Source organism: Copadichromis virginalis, linkage group LG20, assembly GCF_057382275.1.
Source record: "Copadichromis virginalis isolate Kocher_CV1m ecotype Utaka linkage group LG20, C_Virginalis_male_GT1.1, whole genome shotgun sequence".
Taxonomy (NCBI): Eukaryota; Metazoa; Chordata; class Actinopteri; order Cichliformes; family Cichlidae; genus Copadichromis; species Copadichromis virginalis.
In genome coordinates this window covers 6999332-7022591 of record NC_140637.1, presented here as the reverse complement: position 1 = coordinate 7022591, position 23260 = coordinate 6999332, and the positions used below count along the sequence as shown (strand labels likewise).

The window sequence follows — 23260 nt, the reverse complement described above, 5'->3', positions numbered from 1 at the left end:
CAGTACTATTTCCGACCACTGGGTTGAAAACCTTGTCACTTTGAAAAAAGAGACCGCAGAGGCAGACGTTTTAACCAATTTAATTCGTGATTTTAACAACAGCAGAAACGAATGAACGCTCATGAATAAAAACACACCAGTAAACAATTTTTTTTCTTTTGAAAAAAAAAAAAAAAAAACAGAACAAGAAACGGAGAAATTCTTTTATTTACACTGTGGTGTTAATACTGAAACACCTAAATGATTTAATCGCATTAAAGTGCTCTCTCTCTGACCATTTGTAATAATGAGATGAAAAACGACGAAAATTGTCTTTCCAAGAATGGGCCTTAGAAAGGGAGACAAAACCCTTCGCCCTGGTACAAGTAAAGGTCAAGCAAATATAACACAATAAGAGAACCATTCAGCTTCATGATGGCAATCCAGAAATTAAAGTGGAATGTTATTAAATACCTACAAACAAGTGCCATGAAGATTAGCTACAGAGTAGGCTATAATGAATTTATGAGTACCTTGCCCTGCAAGGTTTTCAAAATACAAATACAAGGACAAAAATGCTGCTCATTATCTAGTTTTCTTGATGTACAGGGATAGCACAATATCCATTCACAAATCTAATCAAATCCCTGGTATTAAGATATAATACTGAGTATGCTTTTTTTGTTTGTTTGATTGTCTCCTATCTGTGTTGCAGTGTGTTACTATAAAATAATGAGCGGCATATTTTCTAGAACGTAATAAAAGTATTAGGCAATACCTAATTTTTAACAATAAGTGTCAGCGTACAACTACTAACACCAAAGCACTTTTTTTTTTTTTTTTTTGCACATAAACGATACCACCACACCGAACCACATTACGGTCATCACGTTATCATACCCACTGAAAATACACAATTGTGTTCCCATAGTTATGGATTCGATTTACCCAGTTCTAGTCATTTGGTTCAAACAGCAGATACATCATGTTGACTCTATTATTTCCAACAACATCTACTCCAAAACATTTACATGATAAAGTATATACATTTGTACAAGTGAAGGACAACTTAAAGAAAAAAAAAGTCAGATGAGAACCTATTTTTGGCATCTAAACATAAAATGCAGTGGTGATTTACCTCTTTTGACATTTATGTTACTGTGAACAATGTCACATATGCTGTAAAAGAAAAATGTGTTATTACTTATTGCACAGTGCACCCCCAAAAAAATTGCTTTTGCACTTATCAGCGTTCCAAAAAGCAAAGTCCAGATCATGTGTGTTCAGCATTGCTTTGACAATTATATTGTTACAATGCATTTTGCTTTGAAGACTGAAGACGTAAACTTTGTTATGTTATCTTCAAATATTAGATGGAACAACAGTTCAAGCACAAACTTCTGGCTGCACATGAAAGTGCATGAGCACACTGAAAATATCTCAGAATCAAAATTGATCATCAAAATATGACAAGAGCAGCTAAACACATATTTAACAACCCTAGTCACGTAGTTACACTGCAGTAAGCTGATGCTGACAATAACTTCTGGGAAAGAAGATCCAAGATTTTATTCAGTCTCAGTGAATGTCACTTTCCATGAATTCCTCCTTGATGGAGTGCTTGCTCCGTGACACCTTGCAGTCAGGCATGTCAAAACCAAAGTCAGCCCACTCATCAGCAGCCGTCATGCCTGATGTCCCAACAACGCTGGACCTGTTGGGGATAGTGATGGTGTGGCGGACGCGAAAGTGCACAGCTTCCATGACCCGCTGGCGTTGCAGTTCCCCACCTGCAGCCCCAATGGCCGCCATTGCGGAGGCAGTCATGTTGCTGCTAGAGCGAAGTAGCTGCTGCCCATGATAGTCATGATGATGAGAAGAAGCAGGCAGCTGCAGGGGAGCGCCTTGTTTCATGTCCTGCAGACCTCGCCAGATGATGAGGCGGGACTGTTCTGGTATCTTTAGCGCACCCAAATCCTAGTGAGGGCACACAGACATTGGAGGAGTTCAAGAGTGTAGCAAAAAAGCAAACACAAAGCAATAAGAGTGTGTCTTTACGTGTTTGCTTGAAAATGCAAAAGGAAGTCAGGAAGTATTAAGCCTGCTTAATAAGGTAATTCTTTGCATCATCACTAGTGGTCAGTAATTATCTGGGATTTGTTTGTACCTTGTTGCTTTACTTTTCTGTTTTGTGTCTCTTATTGCAGTTTTTTTTTTTGTTGCCATTTTTACCTTTTCTTCTCTTTCTTTTATTTGTTTTAATAATTACATGTAACATTTCTTATTATGTCTATTATTTCTACTGCTTGTAGATTGTATGTGCAGGAACAAACTGGTTACCTCCATGGAGAGAGTTTGGAGATGGTAGATAGACTGGAGGCCTTGGGAAGTGAAGTACTCAATGAAGTTCTGACAGCCCAGACTGGTGAGAAAGCTGTATGGGGAGAAAAGAAGGCCTGCTTAGACCAGAGATACAACCTAAAACTGGGACTTAAACAAAAACATTACTCCTGAGAAAAGCTGAAAGAGAAAAACAAGTATTTTCTGGATTTACTGTAGTAATATCTATAGGGGGACAAGTCCCTATAGCTTATTCTAAGTAAAATAAGAGGGAGATTTAGGGCACAGATCTAAACTAAAGGATACAGAAACTATACATCTGAAGAACTGTAGTGAAATTAAAACCATAAACATACATTTATACAATATTAATGATTCATAAGGCCATTATTGCTTTGATGAAGAAGCTTTATTATAAATACATGAATGTTAACGTTTTGGTAACATACAAAGTAACTGGAAAAAGAAGCTAGCTGTACAATTTAACGGTTTAATTAACATAATAGTCTGCAAAAACAAAACGACAAATCCTGCTGTATCAAAAATGCTAAAATTGCAAGAGCAAGTCATATGACTGCAAAATGGATAAAATAGCTTACAAAAGTAAAATTAATTAAAAAGAAAAAAGAAAAAATATAGTTTAAAATTAAATAGAAATTAAACATTTCTTTTGAAGAAAAAAATCTGCTGCATTGCATTGCATTGCAAAGAATGGCTGTTTACACAGTGTCAGTGTGAAGGAATTTAGAACTAGGTAAGACACACAGTTTCTGCTTTTCATGTGCAGGTAACAAATCCATAGCAGAGGTTTTACAAGTCTTGAGAGGTTATGCTGTATTATTTAATGAGAGCTGATAAACATGTGATTTAAACACTTATATGCATCTAGCAGAAACCTGAAATAATAAATCCAGCCAGCTGAAAGCATTGGTGTTTTTCTTTTTTTTTCTTTTTCTTTTTTTTTCTTTTTCTTTCTTTCTTTTTTTTTTTTTTGCTGTGTTCTGGTTTTCATTTTTTTCTGCACGGAACAGGAACATTTTAATATTAAAGGGGCTAAAACTGAAAAAAACAACAACCCCCAAAACAAAAAATGTTCTTTTCACTTTTATTTTAAATATTACTGACTTGACCTTTCTACTTATCGTTCTTTTCCACTTTAACTGTGCCATGTATACACATTTTTTCCATGTTACCAAGTCTTCAGTGGGCTTTCACTATGGCACTCTCAAAGGGTGTTTACAGATCTGTATTGTTATTGCAAGCTTTTACAAAACAGCCACAACATTATGTTTAAAAAAAACAAAACAAAACAAAAAAACAGCTCAATCTTGTCACATTTTGTGGCAAAATAGAACGTTTCCAAAACACTGTTTGACATAATACTATGTAAACATGGCCAAATAAAGTAAAGTATTCTTATGCCACTAGTTTACATTTAACCAGACAAGTGCATCTGATTGTCAAGAGGCCTTTTTTTTTTTTAATTTATTTTTTACAGGTGAGTAAAGGAGGAGTGTCATTGGAGGGTGAGGTACCTGACAAGGCTGGGGTCAGGGTTATACGGAGGGGGCGGGCTGCAGTGAGAAGCAGACACTATATTCTGACTGTTGTGGCCACCGTTCATTTCTCCATTTGCCTGCATGTGGTTGCTGTTGAGCATGTTTGGATCTGTAGGAAAGGGACGGGTGATCAATAAAACTAACAGCAGCAACCTTGGATAAAGTACTGTAACAGTTTTGGAAGTAACGTCTTGAAACGAAATCACACACATAGATAATCACCCATATGAGCCATGGAAGAGGGGGCAGTGTGGTGTTGCTGGGGCTGCTGTCCTGCGAGCTGGTTGACTGAGGGTGGCTTGCTGAGGCCTCCGTGGGAATGCAGCTTGTTCATGTTGGACAGTGGAGAATAGGAGGAGGGTGATGCCACGTGGCTCCTAACGGAAAAAGACGAATGTTGCAGAGATTAGAGAAAGAGTTTGTCTCAGTGTTACTGAGCATGACAGACACTTTACAATTTGATGAAATACAGAAGACTCAATGTGCATTTGGAATTTTGCACTGTGTTGATGTTGTTCCTACATCATCATAACAATGTCACAACCAAACCACAATCAGTAGCCTAAATTTGGCTGAATGACGTAATTAAGTAATGCACTGCATTACTTTAAAGAAAAAGTAACAAGTAGTGTGTAATACATTACTTTTATTGAGTGTTGCTCAGTTGCAACATTAAACCTGGAATGACAATATTATGGTCATGCAGGAACAACAGCAAAACGGGCAAATCCGATGCACGTTCCTAATAAAATAAAAAACACAACTTTTATATGTAGAGCCAAATGAGTGTATGTGCATTGAAGTGACTCACGGTCTCTGCAGCAGCTGCTGCTGTGCTTGTTGTCTGTAGGAGTCCACCAGCTGCTGTGGCACGAGCTCCACCAGCTCCAAGCTGTCTTTAATCTTCATCAGCAACTCAAAGTTCTCACGACCACGAACCTACACACAAACATGACACAACCGTTATCCTAAGCCATCAATGACTGCTGAATCAGTCCATCCAATAAAAATAGTGCTTTTGTTCCAACAATTTAATAAATTAGCAAAAAACTCACAAACTGTGAGTCTGACAGTTAGAAAGCTAATAGATGAATCTAAATTTTCTTATTATACACGTGTGAAAGCTCTTACAGGAATATAGTAAACCTCCTCTTCTCCATGCCGCCTCTTCCTCATGTTAATGTTTGGACTGGGAATGTTTGTTGGACTCTGTTTAAAATCTGCAGATAAGAGAAACAGAAGCATAATTAAGCAGATTTATACCACTGTTTTAGACAGCAAACAACCAAGCATGATGTACAACAACAATGATGCCGTTTCACATGAAGCTGATGTGCTGCACATAATTATTGCTAATTTCATTTATACAGAGGGGTATGAATATTGCTAATTTCAAGTCCTTGTTCCTAGTTGGGTTTTTTAGAACCACAATACACAATATAAAATTTTACAGTCTTCCATTACATGAAACTGTAGCACGCTTTAGACCTGAAACTACAATAATACACATAAGAATGTACACCAGTTAGAATATGATTCTACAAATAAGAATAGTTATGAAATTATATGGCAAAGTATAGTATCAATTCAATTGGGTGTAAAAGATTTAATATCTGGGATTTCAGCTGTTAGTGTGTTGATCTTTATGGAGACTACTTATTGTCCAAATTTAGATCTTGGACATTCACCATGCTCCTCTGGGCTAGACTGTTTATATATTTGAAAACTAAATTAGGAAAACACAAGTGAATGAAACTTTAAAAGCTAAAATGATTGTATCTTTAACTGTTATAATTTAAAACAAACTTTTTCCCCATGAAGTCTTATTTCAACTCACTGCGCTTGTTAGCACTTCCATTTTTGGCCACACTCTCATTCAGGGCCTGCTGTTCCCTGAAGTGGTCCTCATCAGCTTTGCGGTCTCTGCCCGGACATGCACATATCCGACCTTCAAATGACCTTCTGCCCAACACTTGACCGCTGCAGAGATTATATAGAAGAAGAAAATGTACTAATTGCAGCATGTTTTAAAAAAGTGATGAAATGTCAAACCAAATATCTCTGTTTGTGTATAAAATATGAATTGTTGCCTTACTCCCTGGTTTCCAAAGTGATGATAATGAGGATAGGTCTCCTGTTCATGCCGCCCACACAGCTGCTGTTGCACATAAAATTATATAGGATGGTGGTAAACTCAGTCCCTACCTGTAACACAGAGCAACAAGGTTTTAGATTTTACTTTGCTTCCATTAGTGTATAAGTACTTATATCACCATAATATAATGGTGAGAAGTGTAACTGTAACTGTACACCATTTTAGGTCTCGGTATTTAAAAAAGCTCATTTCTTTTCATCGCTCAAGTAATTTTTTTTCAAAAACACCAATTCACCACCAGAGGGAGGTGTTGTAGCGCACGTTGATGTGATGAGAGACAAATGTACTTTATATTAACTTTTTCATGACAGACATGATGAGTCTTGTGCTTGCGTGGACATGTCTGGCATCTTTATTTATAGATGAGCCTCGTATTGAAATTCTTAACTGTAGCTGACTGTTTCTTTGACGTGTTCATCATATGTCTCGTCTTTTCTCTTGGCTTAATGTCCAAAAACAAAAGAAATATCTGCAAAATGCCCATTTTACAAACAACTAAATTTTATCAGAGGCTTTTTCTGTGTATCTTTAAATACTTGATACAATGCATATGTATATCTCTGCTGTTATGACCCGCTGCAGGTCAAGTACACTACCACCAACCTGTGGAGCCTCATACGGGACGATGACACTCTGCCTGCCAGTAACAGGATCATCCACATACTGGGAGAGGTTATTTCCCTCCACTCTGATCAGGTGACTGGCCGGAGCTGCTTGACCTGAGGAGATAAACATGAGAGAGAGTTGGTTTATTTAAACTTGGCAGATACGAGGTACAGTTTATTGTGTAGTATAATGTCCAGAAAACTGTTGTTCTTAATGATGCTTGTGGTTGTTAAGTGAACTGCATTTAACGTTCTGCTGCTCCCTGTTACTTGCATTTTACATGCTCATTCTGCAGTCCCCCATGCAAGCAAGAATTAGCCAAACACTAATGAGACATATAAAAAGTATAAAATATGTCAGCATAATTACTTATGTTCAAAAGAAGAGATTAGCAGATTGTACCATCATTGAAGTCTCGTCCTAGTTCGTGGTTGGGGCATCGTTTGACCACTTCAGTCACGTGCTCCGCCTTCTTATAGATGGGCATGGCTCTGATGATGCTGCCATGCGGAGGAGAGGAGGATAGCTTGATCTGGATTGGACAGGTTTTGGCAATCTGACAGTAGAGCTTCTTCAGCAAGGGAGAGTACTGGGTAGAGAAAGAACACACGCGGTCAAGTTTCAAATCAGTGGTCTGAACTTATAAATGGGAATTTAATGTGCTTGTGAAAAAAGCAAAAACAAATCAATCAAAAGGTCATGGCCGATGAGGCGTTGCAGTCTTGCTCCAGTGACTTTCGTCTCATGCTCTCAAGAATAGTTATATATAAACGTAATAAGAGAACACATTACACTACTAGTGACATAATTACAAAAATAATCTTTCAGGAGGTGGGACTGTTGTCTCAAAATTAAATAACCTACAATTAAGTCACCTATCAGCAGACAAAAAAATAAGTCTCTAAGAGACAGAAGACAAGGTGGACAGATAAAGAGCTGCGTAATATGATAATAAAAAAGTTTGGTGTAAAAGCAGCACACTATAATTACCACATAAAACCATGAATGAGAGCAAATGTTGTCAAATAAAGAGCAGAGGAGTATGAATGGAAGAGAGAAACACATCAGCCAGTCAGCAATAAATTTTCATTTGTGTTATAAAGGTAAATGTTGTGTAGCATGAATACATGATAATTACCCAGAAGACTTAGTTTGTGGGTAGTAATGTGAGATACTGCAAGTGATAGAGAAAAAGCGTAACTGTACACCTTCTCTCTGGACAATAGTATGAAAAATACAGTTTCTTACAGGAAGCGTAGCAGTCATCTAGTTAAAGTGAAATAAAAATATGCTGATCTGTGCACAACCAGTCTTCACTAATTCCTCAGTTTACAAGTATTTCCACATGCACATACATGCGCTTTCGCATGAATGTGCATGTGGAAATGCCATTACACATGCACCCAAAGACATCACAAGGAATGAAATGGCCTAAACATGCCCCAACACAATCACAAAATCTTAAAAATCTCTCCTGTTGTGATCAAACTACGACCTTCCAGGAAAAAAAATAGAAAGTCTGTTCTTTCCTGTGTAGACTTGTTAAAGTGAGCTTAAAATGCAAATGCGTACCGTATGGGAGAACTACAGCACTCGCAGGTCAACATTTGTGTTGCTGCATAAGAAAAAAACAAAGAGTCCACGTGAAGTTGTCTCTTTGCATTTTCTAGATTATAGAAAGCAAAAAGAAATAGAAACACAGAGAGAAGAAATAATAGAGAGAGACTCATGGAACACGGCAGGTTACATGATAAGTATAGGACAGTGTGTTGGCAATTCTAAAAACAAACAAACAAGAATTATTTGTGATAGTAAAGAAAGAAATTTATTAGACAAAAGTGAAGAATTTCATTCTCAGGTTATCTGACTCTCAGGATTCACGTATCTCTGCATTACAGAGGCCAACAATAAAAAGGAAAGGCCACATGAACGTGTTTGTGAGTTGGTTCAGTTGTAACTGATAGACAGCGGCTATCACGACCACACTATTCCTTTTCCCTTCTTTTTTGTTTATTTTTTGCCCTTTATTACTTTTTTAAATTTCATTTTTACACACACAGACATATTTCTTTGTGTGTAAATGTAGCTGTATTGGTGTCAGAAGTGCAGTGCTATTAAAAGAACTGCAGTATCTGATGCAGGAAAAGATGAGTGATGGACAAGTTGGGCTTTGTTTCAAAACACAAAAAAGGCACAGAGAGTAGAGAGGAAGAGGAAGAGAAGGAGAACAAATATGCCAAACTTGGATCAGTTGCTTTGTCACTGAGTTGGAATAAATCTTGTGGTGACTGAGAAAAGGAAATTAAAAATGGACAGAGGGGTAAAAGAATAAATTGTAAGAATACAGTTTATTAATTTAAAAACTGAACAAAGCAATCTCTGTATACACATCTGTCTGTTTATGCTTTTCTTGCAAGAAAAGGAGAAATTTGGCACGTATCCTGCTGGAAATCAAAAGAAGTGTAGTGTTGTGTTTAAAGTTGTTCGGATAAATAGTGGTCTAATTTTTTTTCATTTAAAGTTTCCTAAATGAAACTTTTAGGAAACTTGAAAATTAAGTAAAAGCTTCACCAATTTAGTGAAAACTGTTTTTTGATCGACCGCTTTTGTGATAAATTGTTAACTCTTATAATATTCTTTCTGACTTTCAGATGGACAAGTTTTGCGAACAGTGCTTTTAGCCACTGCCAAAACATTGTTTTAATGTACATGTTGTATTTCCTTTGGTCAGTGTGTCATTTTGAGAGTTTGTGATTTACTGCAGTAAAAGTGTATTAGATCTGTATTAGAAGCTCACATGTTTGTCTTGGTCAGAAACATACATAAATCCACACCAAAAGACTCTTGTCTGATCAAGTTTAGAAAATTATGCCATAATGGTAGGGACAGGAATTTTATTGCCATCTGTCCATCCATCTATTCATCCATCCATCCATCCATCCATCCATCTATTCATCCATCCATCCATTCATCTATTCATCTTTGCTTCTACACGGTGGACCAATGGAGACAGGCCCTGACAGGTTCCTTGAGAAGAGGTGTTAATTGCCAAACTGTCATCCATACTCACAGGCAGCAGCTTGCCCGCTGTAAATTTTCGTAACAAATATCAGATTTATTTATGTACATTCATACACACACAGACACAGTGAGCTGATATACAGTACCATATAAGCTGACTTTTCATACACTGTAATCATCGTGTATTGGAAGTAAATTAGTATAGGAAACCTAAAAGTCACCCATGTTAAAAGATCTAATGAACCATAATGAATTATAATCTTACAATATAGTAATCTTTTTTGTCTAATCCAAAAAGTAAAGCTTAGGCTATGAGGGAACCATAAGAGCCTATTAAAAAAACATTTAAATAAATAAAACATAAATAAGATAAAGCCATTCGACTTTAGTGATTTTCAAGTAGCTACATGGAGTCTTACGGTTAACTCCTTTAGAGTATTAACATAAACACTGTGTTTCACAGAGTATTATGGGACACACAGCATGACCTAATGCTTAAAATATTAGCTTTCTCTGTGGCGCTTAGCTGTTATCAATTCAAAGTCCAGAACATCAACAAGAGCCCCTGTTCTATAGTGAAATTAGTTAAGATATTAGCTGATTAGGCTGATTTCTTTAAACACTGTATACTACAAAAGCACTTGTTTTACAGCACAAAACGATCAGTCCTCCAACTAGGAGCACATTTATTTCCCCTGTGAAATATCATGCGTCCCAAATGTGTGAATTCTCTTTCTCATCAACTCTGGTTTCCCACATTTGATGCTTGGCAGGAAAACCAATGGTGATGTGGCTTTGGATGATGCATCAGGAAAGGAAGGGAGGGATGCATTGTGCAGAACATGTTGGGACGTGTGTCCTAACGGAGAGAGGCTAATAGCTGGGAAGAGCAGCTTCTGACAAGCCGCTGTGTAGTGCATGCTCGAGCCTGCATCCTGAGTGTATCACACCCCTTCCTACTACTGCCACATACTGTACACACACAGACAGACACACAAACACTCATGCATGTGCATATACACTTACACACAAACTAAAGTCTGATTGTATGGAAAGGGGTCTTATTATATGACAATACTAAGGTGTTAGATCTTATTTCTAGCCATGGTGATGCTTGCCTGCATCCAAGCAGAAGAATCATCTTCAAGGGGCAGGAGAGTGGCAGAGTTTCAGAGCTATTATCACTAATGGATGCTGTCTTGACTAGACGTGGGTGGGGGTGGGGGGGTTGATTGCCAGAGCAGCTTAACATGGGTTTGGATGGACTAACTCTATGTGGAAATACTTTGATAGATGAGAAAACCAGGATTGTGTCTCCTCCTCTGTGTTCACCTGACTTCTCGTCTCTTTTCCTTTGAAAGGTACCAGAGTTGGACTAATCTAATGACAAGTTCTATATACCACAACCGAATGCTTTGTCAGTCACTAATGATGTCAAGTCAAGTTTATTTATTCTGTGCCAAGTCACAACAATAGTCACTTCGAGGCAAAGACCTTACAGTATTAAGGAGAAACCCCCAGTAATCAGATAATCCCTACTATGAAAAATAATGGCAGCAATTCTGATTAAACTGATAACGTGGAATGTGAGACGAAGGGATTTAATGAAAAATGCTCAATGGAATAAGTAGATATCTTCCCTTGAGAGGAAAAGGCAGAGGGGCATGAAGAAGGGCAGCTAGGAAGCTGCTCGTATTGAATATGCCCCTATGCCATTTGGTATTCCACATTGCCTGAGGCCACAAGGAATACACATGAAACTCCTGTTTTCTACATTCAGACAAGGTGACTCAGTCTTATAGTCATCCCTTTTTTCCAAACAAGTTCAAACTTGGGTCTTTTACTGAATTTCGCATAAATACGCACACCCATATTTGCATCCACATTTCAGACACACATAAATCCTCATGCAATCTTTTGGGTAATCCCCTACCATTAGTAGAAATGTAGTCATCCTGAGAGGCTTGACTGGAATGCCTTTTCTTTCTGATTATTGTTTTATTTACTTCACTTTCAGTAAAATTATTTACTTCACTTTCAGTAAAATGTAAATATGTTGTCATTTTATTGGGAAAGAGTTTATGTCTATATTCCAGGATGTTTTACCTCAAACGGCTGCATATTCTGTAGGTATTACATGTGGTGAACTTCTTTTTTAACTATCTGTAACACTTCCTTTAAAGAAATCAATGCTTTATACAGTAGAAAATCATATATTATCATACTCCGTCATTTCACAGATTAAACATTTTCTTTTTTCCATAGCTATATAATAACACTTATAATTTGCCGGTCTTATAATCAGGCATTCAAGATAAAACAAAGCATTACAGTAAACTCCACCAAAGCTATGAGCAATCACCTAGTCTCTCTTTTTGTTCTAATCCCTCCTGTTTAATGGCAGCAGAGGCATCTGAATAATCACAGGTTTCCTCACAATCCTTTTCTGCTGCCTCATCATTTGTATCTTAAGTCGTGTGCCAGTCAAACACTCCTTTGTTTCTCCTCTTATAGCGCAGAGAGACACACACACACACACGCACGCAAGACGCTATAACTTAAATTGTTAGGCAGTTTAAAAAATATATTTCTCTTCTGTTCTGTTAAAATTGTAGCAAAATACAGTTTTCAAAAACTATTAAGAGTTTTGCTGTAAAAACAAGAGGTCTGTTGGCAGGCTTTTATTGATTTTTTAATTAAAAGCTAAACGGTATTGTTAGAGTTCTTTTTCGGATGTTATGTACTTTCTGAATGAAGTCAAAAGATGCATTCTGAACTTTAAAATGGCACCGTAGGTAGAAAAAGGCAGGGTAAATAGTAAGTATCACATTAAACCAAACAGGTCACAACAAGTTTTCGGATCATTTCATGGCAGTAAGTCATCAGGTCAAACTAATATTTTTGTGCATGCTTTCTCTGGTTTCTGTGGATGTGTTTTGGCAGAAGATTTAATGAAATGGATGAGAATAGAAGTTAGACAAAGGAGATGACAGGTATACTCAAGGGCAGGAGAGAAGAGCAGAGGAGAGAAGAGGGGGAACTTTAGGCGCCAGAGGTGACAGCCATGAGTGTGTGCTAAGACCGGAGGAAGAAAGAGACAGAGAAAGAAAAGCAACAGGTCAAAGACCACAGTTCCAATGTCCAGAGGAGGATCTTCTTACATCACTGAGGGCTGAATGAAGAAGCTCACCATGCATGATTAACTTTAGCAAACACATACGCAGAGGATCTCAATCTATCACACAGACACATTCACAGGCCTCAATGCACACAGAGACAAACACACACACACACACACACACACACACACACACACACACACACACACACACACAGAAGGAAGTGTGCTTTATCTTTCACTTGTTTCTGGGAGGTCAACTGTGAGACAGTTGGAGGTGACACTTTTTGAGGAGAACAGACTTCTCATCAGGTCATAACAACACACACAGCCTCTATTTCACCTACCCCTCACCGCAATCACATCACAAAGTAGTTGTGTGCATTGCGTTCATTAGAATTGATAATTGGTGTGTAAATTTCCAATACTCATATTCCTCTGATTTTTTTTAAATTATTTTTTAAAATACTACCTCAAAAGTTTGAATTCCAGCTGAAAGTTGTTAATGTAGCTCATTCTAGAGGAGTAGAAGAGGCAAACATCACATCCAATGTGAATTTTTATCCCAGTTCAATCAAGTAGAAATCAGTCTACACGCAGTTACAGTCAGCTAAGAAAATAACACAATGTCTACATTTTTGAAGTTGTGCTACAATGTGTTCAGGCATTGGCTATAAATAAAGACCTATTGATATTGACCAAAAAAAACCAAAACATGACGATGATTTTTGCCATAATCAAGCAACCTTAAAATACTATTTGTGTAATTACATTATCATTAAAATGGATTATTGCACTGATAAAGTGAAACAACACATGAGGCAGCAATTTCTAATATACTCAAAGACAGTACACCAAAATATATTAATCAAAATAACCTCTAAATTACATAAACTCATATGATATGATATTTTTATTTCTCACTCGAACTACTTAAAGAAACCAAACAAAGTCTTCCAAAAGACTAACACAGAACAGACTCATAAAAGGTGAGTACAGGACAAGATGAATCACTGAGTCGTGCGCTACTTTCGCTTACACATAGCACGCCTGCACATGTACTGACTTGAGTGAGTGTCCATGTGAACGGGTGTCTTTGTGTGCATGTTTATGTGTGTTCAAGGGAGTTACTTAGTAAGACAGAGAGCTAGAAAGAGTAAGAGAAGCCTGCATGCACAGACATACACCAGCACACATCATAGCCACAACAGTGTGTTTGTGTGTGTGTGTATATACTCACGGTCCATGTGGCTGACTTGGCTGTGCTGGACTGCTGGAAGGACACCTGGAAGGCATGTGGCCCAGGGTAATCGGTGTTAGAAGGGATGGCAGGGGCAGGCGACAAGCCCTCAAAGGTGGAGTTGGGCTGGGAGTAAGGTGAGGGGGTGGGCACGGCCGACGAAGAGGCGTTTTCGGAGCTGTAGGGGCTGGTGGATGTCGCACGGCTCCCCAGACTCTCCATGCTGCTGCTCAGCAAGTTGTACTGGGACTGTGAAGAAATGAAGAGAAAAGGCAATGAGGGAGGTGAAGAGGTAGGGAGGGGAAAAGGCAGAGGGAGGACACAGGTAGAGGTGTCACAGAGACAGGGGCTTAGAGGCTCAAAGGAAGGTCGGGTTACACTTGGAAGGGAGATGTGGGTAGTGCGCGTGATGCACAGTGTGTGTGGGGGCATGCGTAACTATTTTATGATTTATACATAAAAACGACATCAACAGGTGTGTAGAGGTGAATCTGTGAATGGCACTTGCAGTGAGGTCCACACTGTACCTTCCTTGGGGCTATAAGAGGTGTAGAGTTGTAAAACACAGGAGTGATCTGCCTAATTGCCTGCCATTCTCTTTTCTCTCTTCGGTATGATGGATGAAAAAAAAGATTTGATGTACTGAACTCTGCTAGTGTCTCGTGTGAGGCCTGCATTTTGTTTTTAAACTCAAAAGCTACAGTAGAAGGAAAAAGTATTAAAAACATGTGATTTCAAAAAAAGTTAGAAAACACAAGCTGCAGTCCACCACAGTCTACCTCCTGCTCTTCAAACTAAAACAATCTGTGAATAACATGAAACCAATAGATAGTCAGTTGACTGAGACAGAACAAGAAAAGTCGGCAGCAAAGAATATTCTGAAAACCAAAAATAATCTTTAGTGTGAAAACACATTCCTGGATTCATCCCTGTTGCCCGCATTGTGCACGTGTCAAACAACTGAAGCTGATGGCAGCTTCCAGTTGAACCGTTTCTATTCCACACACATACCCAAAAAAACCCTCCAAAACCAAACAAAAACAAAAGCCTTTACCTTCTTCTTCACGTAGTACATCCTCTACTGCTTTGGTCTCATTTGTCAAATCTTCAGTCAGTCAAACGTCCAAACACAGCAAACCAAAGAGAGTGCTGGACCAGAGCCTAACCACAGAGTTCAAGCAAGGTGTGCATCAGTGGACATACCACGCTCACTCACTCACACATAGGCGCATGTACTGCCAGGACAGGGAAGAAAGGTGAGGACTGGTGAGGAGAGAGAGAAACGATAGACTGAGATGAGAGGAGAGAAGCAGAAAGGGAAAGAGGGATGGGAACCCAACAAATTGTACGACATTCTAATTATGGCATGCCCGGACATAGACGGCAATGCCGGGGTGCGTGTACACACATGCTCCAAAACACCTTGTGAAGGCCTGCACTAAGTAAACACTGTCTGGTTTGACAGAGAGAGAGAGAGAAAGAGAGAGACAGAGACAGAGAGAGAGGCAAGAAGAACAGCATATGAAAGGACAAGCGTTCAAGGGTCAGATACCCCCGCCACTCAGTCATACCCCCACAATCAATACAACATTAAATTAGCACAGACTTTTCAAAACTTTGCTAGCCTTAATAAAGAAGGATGAAACTTGCTTAAGTCAAAATCCATCCATGAGCATGTAATTACAGTGAATATCGTTAAACAAACTGTTTCATCTAAGGTTGTGTGGGAAGGTGGATTAGGGTAGTAATATTTAATTAGCACAAAAGCAGTTATACCACTTATAAATTGTCAGACTGGGACTAGTTGAAAAATCTATAAACTGTGACTGGAAGTAAGATGAATCTGAGATGAATCTGAATTCACAGGGACATTTATCTGAAGAATCATGTGTCACACGGGAAAGCTGAGTGATCATTTACCTGGCCCACCACTGCACTTCTCCTTTTTTTATTATTGTATTTTGTTCTATTCACTTTCCCCATAAACTGAAAATATATTGGATCACTTCACCACACGATCGTTCCCCAGGGCTCTTCTACTTATTACTTTAAGTTTGAGCGCTGAAACTTACAAGGACACAAAATTTAATACAGTTACACAAGGATACGTAAACCTCGTGTGTTTCTATGCCATGGTTCAGCAGCTGAAAGCAAAAGCACAGGTCAATGTCCAAGACTTAATGCAAACGATGCAGGTTAAATGAGGATGCACGCATGCGTGGGACTTTGGAGCCATACATTGACACTAACGTGAGTTTATGTGAGATAGCACCTCACACAGGATACAACTGGGATAAACAGATAAAGAGGGAAAATTAATTAATGCTTAATAGACATGCAATGTAATTCCCAGCATTCATATCAAATGTCTTAAATGTATAATCTTACAACAGAAAGAAGCACATTCATAGCATCAACTTAGATGAACGTGCATATCCTTTTTTTTTTTTAAAAACATGACAAATATCAGCATGAATGCTTTTTTTGTCTTCTCATGAAAAGTGCACACAAATCACTCTGACATCCCTCTAGTGTCTTAGCGCTTACCACCTTTGAAATTTTCCATCTAATAGGTATTATCAAAGGGGCTTTAGAGGCACAAGAGAAGCCCAGGTGTATGTGTCAACAACAGAAAACGCCACACACACCCACGCCTACGCCCCCACATAGACACACACACACACACACTGAGAGAGCAAGAGAGACTCACACTCACAGGTGCGTTGTGCTTGGTCTTAATACCTAAACTCAATCCATAACAAGTTGAAACAGAGCTAAAACCTCCACTGCAACTATGTGAGTAAATGTGTTTGCGCGATACGATGTGTCTAAGTGTTTACACTTCCCAGCCCAGCAGCGTCTGATGTCCCCTATGGGCAGTCATCCTGGTAGCTGCCACTCAAAGAAAAGTTTTAAAGGCTTAAAACATTTACTTCAGGCAGCAGCAGCAACCTTCACCTGTCAAGATGAGTGAAACATAATAGGCTGAGGATAAAGAGACAGTTTAAATCCTAATGACCTGTTTTCAGAGCCACTTACTCAATGAAACAGCCTTCAGCACTTAACAACACAATATCCCAACTATTTATATTTTCCAATTGATTTAAGGAAACAGCATGACCAAAAAGAATAACTGTGCTGCATAAATGAACGGTCTGGTATTATATCAAAAGTGAAGCATGTCTAAACGACACCAGCCATGTTAAACAGAGGTGAGGAGAAGTGGAGGTAAAGAGTAGTGTGCGGTGTAAGAAGGTTGCCCTCTATTGGGAATATCTCCAAAGAGCAGGAATAGGATATAAATTTCATTTTCACAGTGATCTGTAGACGCTGTAATTCTCTGTAGAGAATTTTCAAGCAAAAAGTAAATCACGTTAATGTTTTGGTCAATTTCTAAAACCCAGTGATTAATATTGGAATATAGTGGTATGATAAGGATGTGTTTGAGAGTTCTGCTTGTGCTTTATCATAGAATTTCCATAATAATCCAGTTTGACAAAGTAGTGATAAAACTATCTCCATCTTTCCACCAAACTAATCAAATTGTTTTAATTCAAGAGCAGCTCCAATTCAAGCACATCTCACACATCCATGCGTCTTCGCAGCATGATGAGTAATGAGCACTGCCATTGACTTGAAAAACAGTTGCTCTACAACGAACACCAAGTTTCAAACAAAGTAATATGAGATATTCTCCTCTAAGTGTGCAGTTTCCAAAAGCAAAAAGGAAGGAATATGACCCAACATCAGCAAATTACACTCGTTCACTTACCACATCCAACAGCATCTTACAGCTTCTAAAAAAATAAAGTGTGTTTCTACGATGTCTCTCATAAGACTCTGTTCAAGGGTGACTGTAATAGCTGAGTTCTCCATTTCTAGGTGAACCTGCTTTAAAGCAGGGCATGATGGAGGGAAAAAAGATGTCCTGCCTCTGTTCTCCACTTGTCTCCCTTACTTTACTGGGCCTTCTCCTTGTTCTGCATCTAACAACAAATCCTTGCTCCACCTCTTTTCTTTCTCTCATGACTATTCATTAACCAGCTTGGCAGGCCCAGACTTGCCCAAATAAAGATTATATCTGACCAATACTCCAGATCAGAAGAAGGGGGGGGGGGGGGGGGGGGGACACTGAGTGTAGCTGGGAGTTCCTTTTGATTTCATATTGAAAGATCAAGTGGTTGGAGTGAACAATTAGGCAAAATGAAAGTGTATATTATAATAAATTTTGTAAAACCTGTAAAAGAAACTGTAAGAAAACTGAGAATAAATTAACTGATAAAACTGCTGTTGACTCAGCTGGAAGACCGTGTAAACAGAATTCAATGTGAAATGTATTCAAATAATTTAAAGCTCATTTATAATATTTTACTCAAAAGACACCATAAGTGAAACAGATTTTTTAATTTATCTGTATTTTGAATCTATTTGTACATTTTTAAGCTCATTTTGAATTTAATGATAGCAAAACATTGTCAAAAAAGGGAGCAATTAAATAATGGAAAAGCCCTGCAATCTTCATCATCTTATGAATAATTAAGGTAATCCATAATATTGACGCTGTTAGAGTCTCCCAGAAGTAAATTATTGTTGGAATAAAAATGTATGTCGCACAGTGAGAAATGTGACCTTGTCCTGACCTTTTAATTCTGCAGACATCAAACTGAAAATGAGCAAGCTTTCATAGGACTCTTTGAAATCCTTAAATAAGAATGAATGGATCACCAGCAAGTGTGACACCTCTATAAAAGCTTACATTTTGCCTGTGTTCTGCGCTAAACCATTTAGCACAATTCCACAATCTTCCTAAGAGTGGACATTTGTGTAAATTCATCTCAAAATTAGAATATAAAAGACTAAAAGAAATTCCCCAAAAAGAGCTACATCTCAAATTCTGCAGACCTTAGGTAACAGTAGAATTAGAAAAGGACCGAACAGGTATGGCAGGTGTGGAATGGTTGCCCAGAGAAAGCCTCTCCCATCTAAGAAGAACATAGCAGCTGTCAAGAACAGAACCTGATTATTTTGCAGTCATTGAATCAACCATACCAAAGTATTCTAGAGTCAAATGTGAGGCCATCTGTCTGATAGCTAAGGCCTTAGCTGAAATTTGGTCATCTAACAATGATCCCAAGCACAGCAGGAAATCTACAATTGAAAGGCTAAAAAAGAAAAGAATCAGGCTGTTGTAATGGTCCAGTCCAAGTCCAGACCTCAACCCAAGTAAATGCTTTGGTGCATAAACAAATGCCTCCAAACCTTAATGTGCTGAAGCAAGGCTGTAAAGAAAAGAGGGCCACAATTCCTCTACAGTGATGTGAGAGACTGATAGTCACAGAAAAAGATTCACAGGACTTTACAGAGTCTTGTTAAAAATAACTGCATTCTTCAAGAAACAACAAAAATGTCTGTCTTTCATCTTGTGATATATATAAGTTTTAAAGAATTTGCAGTACATTATACTATGTTTTGGTCACTTTTTTAGGTTTCCCAATTGGGTTTTTTTGTAAATTGGAATGTAAAAAAAATGCATTTTTTTCTGTGGATGGTAAGCCCAGCAGGTGAATACACCTGCACAGTGTGTGCATGCTTGTAATGTACACACAGACACACCCCAGCCTACAGATGGTTCTGCAGTGGAGCAGCAAGGGGCTGTTGCTTGATATTTAATGACCATTCTCCACGCACACACACACACACACACACACCCACACACACACACACACACACACACACACACACACACACACACACACACACACACACACACCTCACAGTCCCTAAAGGCCACCCAGAAGGGAAATAGAGAGGGAAAAAGCTGCAGAGGAGAGGGAAACAACACAGAAGGGAATCTCCTCAGCACTGGAGGGAAAATACAAGTAGACAAAAAAAAAACATTCCTAGATGTGTGCGTGTGTTCTCACAAGATAAACTACCACATCCTATAATGACAAGAAAAACTTAACAGATTCTATATAAAAGCAAAGTCTGACAATGTGTGAGATGAACTCATTTTCCTACCATAACATTCTCGTTCATGTCTCTCATATGATAGACATCCATGGAGACCTCTGCAGTGCTGTGGTGGTTCCCCGGGTTGCTGGTAGACGGCACTGGTTGTTCACCTGGCTGGCTGCCTGGGGGGAGCTCAAAATAGGTACTGTCTGGCTCTCTGTGAACACACAATGCATATAAGATGATTATTGAGATGTGGGATTTCAATAAGTAATTATAGCACAAGTGTGTTTTTGTATCATTTAATAGAGAGAATTATATAAAAAGAAGAGTTTGAAAAAAAAGACTTTTTATCCATGTAAGTCATAGAATACAAGTATACCCTTTATCTCTACCAAGTACTATCATTTTTTATCCTTTCTTCCTTAAATTGTAACCAAATATGATCCTTTATATTCCTTGCGATCAATTATTATACAACCCGATTCTTTTCTTTTTGAGCCTTCCAGCTGTAGATTTCCTGCTGTGTGTCTTAAGAAGGAAGACAGCAGGCAAATGTGGGTTTTCCCCCTTTTTCTCTTGCTGCTTAGTTTAAAGATTTTGGACTATTTGCTTATCTTTATTCTTTCAGCGCAATAAAAATGAAATATCTGATAAAAAGAAATAATTTTATGGTAATATACTTTTTTCTTAGCAAATTTGTGAATTTAAAGATATCATCCTACTTGCATAAATAATCTGTCATCCAAAATAATAAAATATCATAACATGAGAAATCAAATCTGAAATCTCATAGTGACAGTTTTGTTCTTTTTGTGTGCATTATGCAGTAAGAAATATTGTCATTTTTTAACCAATAAGTATTAAAACACAGCAGTACTTTTTAGCGTTTGCTGAATAATGCCCACACAGAGGAAAAAAAATAAATCAGCTGTTAGATAAGGCAAGTATTTATCTTTAGCTCTAGTAAACATATTAAATAATTTCACTGTGTTATACAGAAAAAAGACTTCACTTTCCTTCATATTATGTATAAAATTGTGGCATTAAAATTATTCACATATTAGGAATTGTAATTTGTAAGAAAATAATATTTTAGATAATGGAGAGATATATCATATAATTAACTTGATACACTTACATTTTTAATCAGATTAATATATAATTTGGAAAACATGATGGGAAGTATATCAGTTTTCAGTGATGTTGACACTCACAGGGAGCTCCACAGGTGTTCAAAGGTGCCTCCTTCTTCAGTAACAGTGGACTGGGACATCTTAGAGGATGGGTAGTCTGGCGAGGGGCAGACCACTCTACAAAGAACACACACAGGCACGGACAGTTACACAAAGATCTATTTTCTTAATTAAAAATGTAGGGCGGCAGTTACTGAAACAATTACCGAAAAACTGACTTTTAACTTAAAAAACTAAAACGTGCAAGTCCAAATATATGGTCGTTTTTTTTTCCCATGTTAAAAAATATATTAGACAAAAGTTCAAAACACAAACGCACATTCATCCAGGTGTGATCGCACTAATGTAGTCCCACTGAGGTGGCACAAGGTGTCGTGGGGCCTGGGCTTGCCCGGGCCTGCCTGACTCATCACCGTCTCACTCCGAGGGGAGGCTTCTGTCCCTCAAAGGCTGAACATCACATCCTCCGTCTCTGTCTGGAAATAACGCCTGCACTACAACTCGAAAATGTATTCAGACTGGAGTCGCCTAAGTAAAAACGCAAGTCAGGATAGCTCTGAGTAGATGCGCATCTGGTTTCCTGAGCGAAGCGGTCTTCACGGTTCGCAAGATTAACGCAACTTTATTCAGAAAACATAGTATCGCCGCTTGTTAAGTTAAAATGATGGCATGATTGTGGAAATTTAGGAAGGTACTCGTCACATCCGGGCATGTTTGCAGTGTTAAATAAGTATCGAGCTGTCAAAGTTAGCCTCGTTTGCAAAAACCTAGAATAGAAGCATAACCGACTACAGGCCTACCGGGAAAGGCGATAAGGGGATGTCTTGATTTTCCATTGAGTCTCCAGCTCGATTTGCTGACGAACACATCCAACTGAAAATCCTGTCGGGCATATTTGGTCCTACAAACATTTTTTTGTGGGCCTACCCACTGCTGCCCGCCATGGCTGCGTCACATCTCCTTAGTAACCCCTCTGCAGGATTGTGGCAAAAACTGTGGCAAAGGTGCAAGGCTGAGAGAAGTAAATTGCAGTACATAAATAAACGCAAATCTTCGGTGTTTTAGCCAGTGTGGCTGGAGATACAGATTTCAAATTCTATGAATTTAGGAGTTTAAGTTTAATCTGTAAGTCTACTGCACCCTATAGTCTTATCTCCAGGTAACAGAGGTCTTTTCACTTTGGTCTGTACGGAATCGATTGACGATATCCAACCCAGTAAACATCTAAAGTGATGTCACGTGTCCTGAACAAAGGCTGCTTTCCTTAGTTTCCTTACTTTTTGTTGTAATTGTTTTTGTGGCCATTAAGCTTGCGGATTATGCGTGGCACAAAAACCATTGCATTTGGCATTAAAACAATAGTGAGGCGCACTGCGCATCTTTAAGAGACCCCCGCACACGTAAGTGGACACTTGTAATTTGGAACTGTGGAGCTGCAGCTCAGCTGTGTGGCTTCAGGTTCCCGCTGTTCCCGCGGAGTATGCCGCCGCAGAAACCAGCTCCCACCAGCTCGTCCTTCAGTGCCGCCTTGAAAATCCCAAATCAACCAGTATGTTCGCACAGGGGATCTGACAAAGAACCAGTGCGATACGAGCAGCAGAAAAGACAGCAGCTCCGCTCCCCACTTTGAGAAGCTTAATTGGCATTCCACCTGGACACATAGCCTACCTCCTTTTCACTTAGCCCGCACCACAGGGGGAAAAACTTACACTTAGCCCGTTTTTTAACTGATCAAGATAGATAGATAGATAGATAGATAGATAGATACTAAAAGTCGATCATTCAAACCTGAAAAAAGCAACAAAAAAGCAACCCCCCCCCCCCCCCCAAAAAAAACAAAAAAAAAACCCAACAAAAAAAACCCCAAAAGTTCAAAATGAAATAGGCCTATTGAATGAAAGTACCGTTGGCACGATTTGGTATGTACTTGTTACTTGATTTGAACATGATTTTATATACATTTTTATCGTAATTGTCTACTTTCCCATGATAAGAAACATTACCGTTTTATTTCAATAAAACATTGCTAGTCGCCTGACTCTCGCCCTCCTTTTGAATATGACATTGCGCCTCTGTGATATTCACCTGTGT

General features: G+C 38.5%; 1 protein-coding gene across 4 annotated transcripts; it reads right to left on the bottom strand.

Moving 5' to 3' along the window:
- Positions 1-64: 64 nt before the first annotated feature.
- On the bottom strand, positions 65-21797 carry tp73 (tumor protein p73). Of its 4 annotated transcripts, none has more exons than XM_085443976.1 (14): positions 21489-21797; positions 21191-21286; positions 20040-20190; positions 14019-14267; positions 7042-7228; positions 6637-6752; positions 5974-6083; positions 5716-5858; positions 5010-5098; positions 4690-4817; positions 4089-4255; positions 3855-3987; positions 2320-2413; positions 65-1956 (listed from the first exon to the last, which is right to left on the bottom strand). In XM_085443976.1, the coding sequence occupies exons 2-14, from the start codon at positions 21247-21249 to the stop codon at positions 1558-1560; spliced, it is 2025 nt and encodes a 674-aa protein (XP_085300102.1). In that variant the 5' UTR covers positions 21250-21286; positions 21489-21797; the 3' UTR covers positions 65-1557. The 4 variants fall into 4 exon arrangements, with proteins under 4 accessions (XP_085300102.1, XP_085300103.1, XP_085300104.1 ...); XM_085443977.1 differs by having other exon boundaries at positions 4101-4255; XM_085443978.1 differs by lacking the exons at positions 20040-20190; positions 21191-21286; positions 21489-21797 and adding an exon at positions 15073-15297.
- Positions 21798-23260: the final 1463 nt, after the last annotated feature.

What these genes read in the sequence shown, in the direction of transcription:
- tp73 (XM_085443976.1), bottom strand. Translation starts at nt 21,249, where the DNA reads ATGTCCCAGTCCACTGTTACTGAAGAAGGAGGCACCTTTGAACACCTG. An exon ending in TCCCGTATGAGGCTCCACAG is followed by an intron (nt 6,084 to 6,636) that starts GTTGGTGGTAGT and finishes TCTGTGTTACAG; the next exon opens with GTAGGGACTGAGTTTACCAC. An exon ending in CCTGACCCCAGCCTTGTCAG is followed by an intron (nt 2,414 to 3,854) that starts GTACCTCACCCT and finishes CTCCCCATACAG; the next exon opens with CTTTCTCACCAGTCTGGGCT.